Source organism: Hylaeus anthracinus, unplaced genomic scaffold, assembly GCF_026225885.1.
Source record: "Hylaeus anthracinus isolate JK02 unplaced genomic scaffold, UHH_iyHylAnth1.0_haploid 7822, whole genome shotgun sequence".
Lineage (NCBI taxonomy): Eukaryota > Metazoa > Arthropoda > Insecta > Hymenoptera > Colletidae > Hylaeus > Hylaeus anthracinus.
The window spans coordinates 1-11,875 of NW_026535516.1; the positions used below are offsets into that span (position 1 = coordinate 1).

The following is an 11,875-nucleotide window of genomic DNA, read 5'->3' on the forward strand; positions in this document are numbered from 1 at the left end:
CCTCTTGCGATAAAGCAACTCCAAACATGCACTTTTATGGGGTGTTTTACACTTCTTTGTATTATTCTTTTTCCACAGGCAGACCAAGCATGTCTAATAGGACACCAGGCCCAAAATGTAGATTCATCAATGAATACTGTATTGTTCCAATCTCAATCACTACTTTTGTGAGCCAACACCAGACAATTTTTGACAAATTAGTAGAGAGCATGCAAGACAGTGCCAAGCTATAATTGCTAATGGAGGATATTTGATACCTTACTAGGTAAATGCGTATTGATATTTTAGGTGTAGATTCGACCCACATAAAACTTTGTACAAATATGTAAATATTTACAAAAATATAACCGACACGCTTTTGTGAAACAGACTGTAAACTTTGTAGAAATTTTCACGAGTTTTAGTCTGACAGTCAACATGTTAGGTTAGGTATTTATCTTCGTAAATGATTCTGCTATCGAGAGAACATCTCTCGATGTTCTTTTACTTGTTTTCGTTAACTCGATAAGTTCTCGATAAGTCTTTACGCGCTGAATTCCCTCGCACTTCATTGATTCGTTAATTAGCGATAAGAGTAAGGAGAGAAGTTAGAGGTCATTGATTATAGAATCCGGAACTCGCGGGTCAAGTGGTCGCAAATCGACTGGAAATAAGTTCGAATTATGTAACTGAGATACGCTGTTATGTTTGCGATGAGATAATCTCGTTTAAAGTGTATAAACATATCGAGATTTTATATCTTGCAATTTTTGCACAGTCTCATAGATTTACATTTCCATTTGCCATAAATGCATAAACATTCACGGTCTGATTATATTATTTGCAGGATATTATAATACATTACAGAAGAGTTATCAAATCAATTTTCAACATGTTAGATAGTGAAAAATGAATTTTTGTAAGTCTGTATAGCATTTTTAAAGCTGATTGGCATCCCTTCTAAGTAAATGAATTTTGATGAAGAGTTATCGAATCAATTTTCGAGATGTTAGATAGCGAACAATGAATGTTTATAAGTCTGTGTAGCATTTTTAAAGCTGATTGGTACTTCTTCCAAGTAAATGAATGTTTTCAAGAGTGTATAGCATTCCTAAAGTTGATTTGGTGCCCCTCCTGAGCAAATAAAGTTTTAATACTTCATTATAATCCTGTAAAAATGTTTGATAAGTGCATACCTTCTTAGTGTAATACTTATGCAGCTGCGTTTGCCCGCCGTTCCGGCGCCAAAGGCACAAGACTTTGTTCTTGGGACTGTAGGTCATATTGACCAGCCGTTCGTACCACCATCGCTCGACGATCACGCCGTTGACGGACCTCAGCACCAAACCGTCGTGACGGACCTCCAGGAAACGCAGGTCGCCCTCGGCGTCGATGCCAGCGTGAACAGTGAACGACTGTCGATGCATTTGTCGCGACGTGAGAGGCTTCAAGTCTATGTCGTTCCCGTACTAAAATGTTCAATGAACAGACCTCGGTAACTCTCGCTAATTTAACACTTACAATTAAGCTGTTTTTATTTGAGTTGTCATTCAAGCCATTTGATATTTTGATTATAGATCATATTATCACATAATATTTCATTACGTCATTGATACATAAATGATCAGCCTGTTCTGTTCTGTTCTATACTGCATTAGTGCCTCATACATTTCATGAAAATACAGTGGGTATAGAATGTATTAGTACACCGATCAATTTCTCAGAAAACTTTTATGTGAAATTGTAGTTTCTCAACATCTTTTTTTATAATTAATGGTATTTTACATATTCTCGGAAATTTCTAAGATAGATATAGTCCAAACAACATTTACTAGTTAATATAATGTGTGAAATTAACAAAAAAATGTGAAAAGTGGGTAAAAGTATAGAAGCAATAAGTATTTGTACGATTCTTATGACGAACCATTACAAAGTAGACTTTGTAACGTAAACACATTAGTTTATTGCTCCATACGAATTAGAAAATATCAAATTTCCAGTGAAGTACTTTTAAAAATGGTTCTAATAGAGGAATTGAAGAAGATCCCACCTCAAATAACTAATAATTTAGTTAATTTAATGCTTAGAAGAGTTATAATAATTATAAAATCAAAAGGAAATTCTATGAAGGAAGTATTATACATATACTTGTAAATTAATGTAAATTTCTTTTCTTTTAATGAAGTTTCAAAAATTAAACAGTTGTGCGAATACTTGTTCCTTCAATATTTCTATCGATTAATTGTTTTTTTCTTGTTAATTTCGCAACTTACATAAATAGCCATTTTTTTTTTGTAATCTATTTATTCTAGAGATTTCCGAGAATATGTAGAATGACATTGTTTAAAATTACAATTTTACATAGTTTTTTTGGAAATTGATCGGTGTACGTATATTTTCTACATCCACTGTGTGTTTTACAGAATTAAATTTGCCATAAAATGTGTATTTTCAGTGCCTTTACCCCTTGGCCTACAACCACGAGTGAGACTCGTGGTAAGGGATTTGGACCATAAACAATAAACACGAGATGGACTTATCTTTATTGTGACCTGAATGTAAAGTTTAACGTGGTATAGAACGTCTTAACCCTTTGTACTCGAGAGGTGAGTCTCGGTCACCACTAGGTTTCACGCAGCAAATCTACAATACCTAATGTTTCTTTAGGTTTAATTTCTTTGGAGCTCGAAGTGCTAATAAAATGATTGTCAATGCGGTAAAGGTGAGCTTATTCTCAAATCTAGATAGCTTAGAATTCATGGCAATAGAATGCTAAGCTATCGAGTTGCTGGTAGATACCAGAAAGAAAAGCCTCGAGTGCAAAGGGTTGATACGTCCTGTATGAATAGATGGCGTTAGTGTTGGCTTCTTTCTTTCTTCTTTTTCTTTTCTTCATTATAGCGCGTAGATAAATATTAGTGTATTGCCTGGAGCGTGCACGGTGTAAAGAGTTGTAATTTAGTCTGTATATGTAATCTATATTAATCTTGTTATAATAAACATAGTATTCTAATATAACATTGGTTATATTAATACATGTCCAATGCCAGGTTTGTTATGGATAGAGAAAATGGACAAAGTCCAAAATCGAGGATCGTCTACTCACAAGATTGTGTACTTGGTCGAGAAGTTGATTGAGCTCCTGGCTGTAGATCAGGCCTATGTGACTTTTCCCGAGTAGTCTTCTCACCTTGCGCTTCATCTCGTTCTTCTCCACGTTCAGCATGACTAGAATCGCCGTCAGATTGTGCAGCAGGGTGCACAGCAGTCTATCTTCGTCGTGCTCGAGCCTTTTCTTCTCGCTTTCGCTCAAACTCCTGTACCTGTGGCCGAACAATCTACTTAAGTTCTCTGTTTCTCGGGTTGTCTACAAGGTGACCCTGCCTAAGTGATACGGAGCTTTAACTCCAAAACTATCGGCCGAATGCAAAATTTCAAATATGGAAATTGCATGGTAAAATGGGGCTCATGTTACAGCGAGAAGGAATTTTTGTTAACTTTGTTATTTAACGAGATATGATGGCAAAGTTTCGTTATTCAAATGGAGCTATATATTTTGTTTTATACCATGCGATAGCATTTTTCAAGACGAATTCACTAAGTTTTAATGTATTTACCCAATTTTTATTAGTTTTTAAGATATAACGCTTCAAAGTTTGCTAATTTTCAAGGAAAAATCTCGGATAATTGATGCAGTAAGCACCATGCGGTCCTTGAAATCGATTCGGAGGGTCTCGCTTGGGATTCTAGGCCCAGAATATTGGGATTCTTCCCATTTTCAGGCTGAATGTGTGCACTACGATTTAGCATTGTATTAATATCAATTCTCATTATCAGTTCACATTATAAAGTGAACCTTTTTTAATTTGACGACCCTCTACACCCATTCCAACATATACAGTATGTCCCACGAAATCCTGGACAGCCGATTATTTCGTGACCTATTAAAGATGCGAAAAAAGTTTCTGATATGAAATTGAATGCCAAGAGGGGGCCGATTTATTGGCCGTAACAATTTTTTTTTATCATTATTGTTTACAGAGATATGAAAGTTACGTTTGGTTTTTCAAATAGGATTATACATTTCCTCGAAAAACAAGGAAAGTTGTTATAAATTTTGTTTTCTCTATTTTATGAGTATTGCTCGTCCACAAATTTTATTAATTTCCTCAAAGTTTTCTAACCAATAGGAAACAGTTTCTTTTTTCAGGAAGTAGCTAATAGCTCTTCTGCAGAATTTTCTTCAGACCTCGGAAACCGTTTTCCTACCACAAATATTCGAACGTTCAAAGTGCCTAGTTGCTGTCCCGGGTTAATATAAAAGTAAAGAAAATGTCTTTCACGACTAAAGACAAGGTGGAATTTGTGCGCTTGCGAGGTGATGGATATTTATCATATCGTCAAGTCAGCGAGGTTTTCCACCAACGATATCCTGATCGGCCGAAACCAAGTCCAACGACGGTAAAATCTTGATGTTTGTTCACTACAATTCAGAAACATTCTCAATCTTTAACCCTTTCGATGCTTATGCTTTCGACAATGTGTATAAAGGCAGTGCCAACGTCTAAATAGCGGAGTGAACGAATTGTATTTCAAAAAACTGCTATTCGCTGTTGTGTTATTGACGAGTTATTAAAGGGTTGATACGCCCCGTTTCAGGGAAGGAAAACGCGTGATCTGAGACTACGGTCGCTTCGTACCCTAGATTATTTTCTTGCTGTCTAAAAACGATATCGGCAAATCTCGTATACACTGTAGTAATACCATTCGCATCTGAAACAAATTTCTGTACTCCTTTGGTAGGAATTTAAATGCAAATTCTAATATTAATGTCTTGGCATCATAAGTATTTTCCATTCAAATGTATACGTAATCAAATTGTAAAAATGCGAATTTTTTGACTGATTTTAAATTCAATTTTCACTAAACTAAATTTACGTTTTATTTGCTCCATTGTTTTCTTTTCCGCTACAGTATTATTTGAGCATTGTACGTATCCTAAAGTTATTGGAAAGTATCGATAAACTGACACTAAAACGATTTGACGGTAGGTAATTGATAAGATATTATGTGGCATAAGAATTGTTAGGCACAACCTTTGTTAAAATTCATTCTAAAAAGACTAAGGTGTATACGAGACCTGCTGATATTGTTTTTAGGCTTCAATAAAATAACAATGATTTCCGAGCGCGCGGTTCGCTCACCTGAAACGGAGCACACCTCTATCTTCGACTGTTCATTACAAAATTAATTTTGATAACTCTTTCTTTGGCAGTAGTTCACTTTCTTTGTATCTTTTACCCTCTGTGGACAATATAAATAATTTGCAAGCCTCAACAATGGAAGGGTTAAATGTTCAATCGTGTCTTTTCTCCAAACTAAATACAATTTTTTACACGATATCCATTTTTTTCAGATCAAACATGTCTGTGATACATTTGAATCCAGCGGGAGTGTTTGCACTCAGTATACGAAAAGAACACGAACTGTATCACAGAACAGAGAGAAAGACGTTTTGGCTGCATTTAATCCAAATGCCAAATCTTCCATTAGAACACAGTCGCAATTAACTGTGACGTGTCAAAATCGACCATTCACCGAGTTTTACAGTCGAATGGTATGAAGCCTTATAAGGCTGTTTCGGTGCAGCGCATCTTCGACAGAGCCATATTTTTTCGAGAGCACAATCACGGGGGAGACATATCTAAATTTGTTAAAAACTTTTGTACAAAACATTATGGACAATATGTCACTGATTGAAAGTCAGACTATGTGATTCCAACAAGATGGTGCTCCACCACATTATAGTTTGTCTGTCCGGACTGAACTAAATACAATGTTCCCAAATAGATGGATAGGTCGTGGTGGACTAATAGAATGGTCACCAAGATCGCCAGACCTCTCGGCCTGCGATTTTTTTTTATGGGGTCATATTAAACAAAAAGTATTTCAAATCCCAGTAGAAACTGTTGAACAGTTAAAAGAACGCATTGTTAACGCGTGTTGCAACGTTCCAACAGACACTCTTGTCAAAGTAGAAAAACAATTTCTAAACCGAATAAGAAATTGTATACTAAATGATAGAGGACACGTCGAAGGGATTCTAAAATAAAATATTATTTTTATATCAAATTAATTTATATTTTCATATTTTTTCTCCTAAAAATCCTTTGGCTTTACCTGTTAGCTTTATTTCATTACTAAAACATGGGCGACATTTTTCTGCATGCCGTAAAGGTAACGGTTGTGAAAAAAACTATTATGTAGAATTTAGGCCTGCCGTTCCTACCGCAGTCTCCTCGTATCGGTTTCAAGTGGCACGGTCTAACCCGTAGCATTTCAAGTGCGGCCGAGAGTCGAGACTCCCTACTGTGCTTCCTGGTCTCGCAGATTTTCTTGTACCGAAAATCAGTAAACTTTTACGCGTAATATCTTAAAAACTACACTAACGATCAAAACTTGGCGGACAAATTTTTAATCGGTTCAAAGACATGGAAGTTTCCAATCGATTGGAATTAAACTCTCTGAGGAGTAGTTTTGTAGTGTCCACTGGGCGTGTGTAAAGTTACATGGGCAAGGGTTGATGCGAATGGGTTAATTCACCCCCCTAAAGGGGAGGCTGTAGAAAAACGTCTCTTTGAAACAGGCCAGGGATGACGGAAGGGGTTGAAAAATTCAAAAAAACCTTTGGGGCGACTCTCCTTGATGCCCTTGTTACGTGCCGATATTTTCATTTTTATTTTTCTTGATTTCGTCGGCAGGAATGTGTTCCAGATGGTTTACCATCCCGAATTCGTTCTAATCGAACACAAACCTGCCCTTTGATGGTAGTTTATTAAATTCATTTTTGAACAAAGTTACACATTCCTTCCTTGAAATCAACGTCGTCACGCCATTTTCACCCTGCTGGCAGCGCCGCACCTTGTATAAAGTTTTGTAAATATGTTCAATTTGTTAATATTTGAATAGGTTTAGTATTGTAAATATGTTAAATGCGTTGCTTGTTACGAATGAAAGGCGTTAAATCATGTAATGTAACAACGGCGTATACATGTATAATTGTTGGAAAGATAAGCACATCGAATATTACCATCGCGTTCAAATATCACGGTTACAGATATCATTGGAAGAAGAACATGTAAATATCGCGCATTTAGGTTAAACCTTTATTTTGTTATTTCTTCTTCATGTACGCTCTGAATACCGAAGCCGTAACTCGAATAGCAGCGTGGTTCGTCCGCGCGCACGTTGTCGCTAGGACGAATCGAGCGGTTTGGTGGGCGCGAGACACGAGACGAAGTACAACTCGTAAACACCAAATTCTTGCGTGTACCGAGTCGCGATATCTCGAAGACTTTTTCTATAAACTGGCGACGATCACGTGGTTCTAAGATCCTTTGTCTCCAAAGCTTCTAGAACGTTCCATCGAATTTACGTGGTCGAGCAAGGCACGAGCCTTCTCACTTCTCATCGTACAGTCGCACGAAGCGTGATATTAGTCCGAGCGAGCTAAATTGAGCATAGTTGTATTACCGTGAACTTAGTAGTATTATACGAAGTGAGTGGTAGGCAAAGACTCTAGTTCCTCGTAAAACAACTCGTTTTATTCAATTTCTTTTATTAATTTAATTTATTTAAATACTTTGATATTAAATCTTTTTTTTTTGTAAATATAATTTAGCGTTAATTATACAACTCAATCTTCCTTCAACCACAGGGCGACCAGAACAACTCAGAACATCGAGACCAGCGTTTTTTTCGATTTGTATTGTAAAGATATTTAGTGGTGAGTTGATTTTCTTCCAATTAATATTTTTGTATAAATGATTATGAATTTATTTTGTTGTGACCACTCGGAATATCAATAAATGATATTTCATTTCCGGGGAATCCCTAATTGATGTTCTCGGATGGTATTTCCATTCATCTTTCATACAATATTATTCCGACAATTTTCTATTGTATTATCTTTATCATATGAAATCACTGTTGTTCAAATCTGGGATATTAATAAATGATATAATTCATTCCGGGGTAACCCTAGTTGATATCCCAGAAACGAATAAATATAGCATATTCATATGCTTATAAATAAAGCAATTGTGCGTCCGAATCCGCGAACGGCGTTGACATGGAGTTACTCGTTCACCCCACAGACGGGTCTGAACACGGGAGGTGAGTTTTCCAAAAAAACGACATTTTCGTATTTTAATGTTATTCACGAGGGAAAAAGACATCAAAACTGTGTCATTCCAATGCCTTAGACCGTACCATATGTGTTCCACGCAACGAAACATCGTTCCAACCCTTACACTTGAGGTGAACCACCCCTACTTAGCTCAGGGGACTGTTATCGAAACGGTATCTGTTGGGCTTTCATTCTTAACGTATCGAGAACAAACATGGTGAATTTCATCGCTCTTTGATGTCTGGAAGTCCTCCCTTACGAAGGGGGTTGAAAAGTCGCAAGCTGTTACACCCCCTCAAGGGGTGGCTATGGGGTGCATGGCACGAATAATGACATTTCCTGGATCAGGGGAGTCCAGAGAATGCATCGAGTGCAAAATCGGGACTGTCGTCCAAAAATTGTGGATTTTAGGGGGGTGGGGGGTTGTGAGGGGTGGGTTTGTCCGAGAGCGATTTCAAGGGGTGCATTTTGTAGGGGGTATCGCCTCAAAGGTTTTTTTGATTTTTTTACCCCCTTCAGCTGGTAAATAATAAACAAGTATTTGCATTCGCGGAAACGACATTACCTTCTGGTCCCCGTAATATTAGGTTGTCTCAAAAGTTTCTTTCGTGAGTTGCATTCAATTATTTTCTGTGGCAGTGTTTATATTGTTGAAGCAAATGTTAATTTGTACAGTTAACTTTTATAGCCACAGATGGGTTCTTCTATTGTTTCTGCCCTTCTTTTATCGCTGTAAGACTGATGCTCAACCAAAGAGTTTTTCATATGTTACCACGTGTTCACCTTATATACTTATATGTTTTATATATAATAAACATTCCTACGTAACAAACTAGACAGGTGACGCGCCCATTTTTATTATAAACCTCAACATATATAAATAGACAATCTAACTCCTTAGACATTGATGCTGTAACAGTAATGAAGCGAAATGAATCGTAGACATTTCAATAATGTAACATAAAACATACAATATTGTGTATATATTAATTATTAATAAAACGAAAGAAACTTTTGGGACAACCTAATATATTAAAGTGTACGTTTCGTTTTAATACTGATTCCATTTTATCTATAACTTTTTCTCCATAATCACCGGGTATAATTTTTAAATTTTCTGCAACTGTAGTTACCAAATCTATAGATTCTATTAGAGGTAATCCTATTGTTTCCAATTTTTTTATGGCCTCAGGTAACATTTGGAAATGGCTCTGAATAAATGTTAAATTTTGTTGTAAATACTCGCATCGTAATGCTTCTTTCGTCGATTTAATTGACCAAGCCTCCTTTTCATCCAACGATTCTATGACGTCTTTTATTCCTTTTAAATGCGTTGCATAAAAAAACACAAGTTTCAACCAGGTCCAAAAATATGCAACATATGCTATATGTAAAATAAAAAATATATTTTTGGAATTATCTAATCGTGACATAAATTTCTGTCCAGGTCTCATTCGTCTACCTATTTTCTATAAAAATATAATTTGCATAAAGATCCGCAGTCTACTAATAATTAACTGACACAGTGTTCCCATACCTTTCCATCATCTCCCCAGGGCCTTGGTCCATGCCTATCATGTCTCGTTCTTGGGACACGGCGTCCAGGAATGCGTCCTCCCAAAACTGCATCTGGTCCCAAAGTGACGATCTCTCCTTTCCAAGCAACCCTGCGTCGTCATCATACAAAGAATCGTTTGTTCAATATTTTCCAGACGAAACCGTAGAGCTTAGCCCCATTGAGCTCTATTCTAACTGGAGTGTGAACTCTTGTAGAAAGTAGAGGCGACGGAGGTCCGAGGAGAAACGCAAAATGGCTGGTTCCGGTATTATCCTACAGCAAATTTATTTGTAATGGGAAGCAAACATACGCCGTAACATAACCTACCCGAGCGTCGCTGAGCATCGTCGAGTGAGTTACTTTCAGATTATTTTCCGCATAAAATTGGATAAATACAATATAAATTGAATTGTGACAGGGACCGATGGTTTGCGACTGCGCACTAGCTGTCGTCAGTCTCTGGCATAGCTTGCACCCGACATGCTAACCTCTTTGTTGTATCCGCGTCTACGACTGTGTAATCTGTGTTCTTATATAATTAATAAACATACTATTTATAATCCGAGTCTTCCCCTTGGAGCCGCCTTTTCCCAACAAATTGAATTGTGACAAATAATAAAATTTACCTCTATGCCAAATTGTATATATTTGTATGATCTAAATTATGGTATGTAAATTATGTATACTATTTCATTATTATTAATGTTTATATCGTTTTATATATAAATGAAAAGGAAATAAAGTTCAAATCTGTACGAATATTTTTTTTACGCATCAAATAATACCTAGTGCCACGAAAAGCAAACAAAGAGGAGTCTGTTCTCCCTCCATACATAAATTTGCTATAGGATTAGTACCACCGGAACCTTCGACCATATATACATGGACTGCTCAAGCCTACTCTTTATACACTGAGCAGAGCGTAACCAACATCTCCGTACCAAAAGTGAGACTTGACGCTAATGCGCATGCGTCGAATTCGAGAACTATAGCAAAAATTCTATCTCGATGACAGACTAACTGCAGCTTTAACCAATGTTCGAAGAGTAGTTCCTTTGAGTATATAGACATATACTCAATATACATTTCTATATTTCTATATACATTTCTATATACTCAAAGAGTAGTTCACCAAACCGTCCAAAATTTCACTTCGCGCCTTACCCTACTGCTATCGCCCATTGACTATAGCGCTTGCGCACAACTGCTTATTCGTAACTTTGGCATGGCAGATGTTGGTTATGGACTACACTATAGCTTGAGCAGTCCATGTATGTATGGTCGAAGACCGGAACCACTCATCTTGCATCTCTCTCGGACCGGCTTCTATCTCACAGTTCGCACTCCAGTTAGGATAGAGCTCAATGTTTAGCCGTCTTCTGTCCAACATATACCTTCGAACAAGTACGTTCTAGCAGCTTCCGGACTGGGTGCAGCCGTGGTCGGCACCAGGCTTCCAGCGTGGTACCGGAAGCCAGTGCTCAACGACGATTTGCTGGACCAGACGCTGCCGGTGCGTTGCTTCGGCTGCCGCGGGAACTGAAATCGTAAATGTGTATCAGAATCGTTGAACGACTCCAGGACATGTTACTTCATACAGGATTCGTGAGCTTGATCCTGCTCTAAGAGTATCTAAATTTCTAGCGTTAAGCTCGATTACTCTTCTCGGTTGGTAAGCAATTTCATACAAGCCTCTTGCAAGCATTCGTTGAGTGACGCTATGGCACGTGATTGGCATCGTTCCTGGAGGCATCTAACGTCTCGTTAGTGTGCCGGATCAACGCTAAGAAACGTCAAGGAACGTTCACTGAACATTTTTATAGATTCTGGGGTAACAGAGTAGCTAATTCGTAACAGAAAAGTGAGTCGTTTCTGAAGGAGGATGCCATTGCTCTCTGGTGCGTTATACTTTCATCTTCTGGAGGACGCAACAGATTTTGGAGGTTAGGTTCCTGGAGAACGTTTTTGAACTAGGATCCAGTACTGGGAGATTTAGTATACGAATATACCGATATACAGGGTGTTCAAAAAAAAGCATTCAATATTTATATGGTGTATAGGGCACACTGTACTGAGTAAAAAAGCTTTAGTAAACATAGGTCTAAAGGTCAACCGTTTCTGAGATATAAACATTTTTGTTTGCTAGTATC

At 37.4% G+C, this 11,875-nt stretch overlaps 1 protein-coding gene across 2 annotated transcripts; it reads right to left on the minus strand.

The window, feature by feature from the left end:
• Nucleotides 1-6: 6 nt before the first annotated feature.
• Nucleotides 7-11,869, minus strand: LOC128896180 (MAP kinase-activating death domain protein-like). 2 transcript variants are annotated; one of them, XM_054159384.1, is made up of 5 exons: nucleotides 11,414-11,869; nucleotides 11,120-11,264; nucleotides 9,705-9,834; nucleotides 3,086-3,302; nucleotides 7-1,448 (listed from the first exon to the last, which is right to left on the minus strand). In XM_054159384.1, exons 3-5 carry the CDS (start codon nucleotides 9,794-9,796, stop codon nucleotides 1,032-1,034), a joined length of 726 nt encoding a protein of 241 aa, XP_054015359.1. In that variant the 5' UTR covers nucleotides 9,797-9,834; nucleotides 11,120-11,264; nucleotides 11,414-11,869; the 3' UTR covers nucleotides 7-1,031. The 2 variants fall into 2 exon arrangements, with proteins under 2 accessions (XP_054015359.1, XP_054015358.1); XM_054159383.1 differs by having other exon boundaries at nucleotides 11,324-11,869.
• Nucleotides 11,870-11,875: the final 6 nt, after the last annotated feature.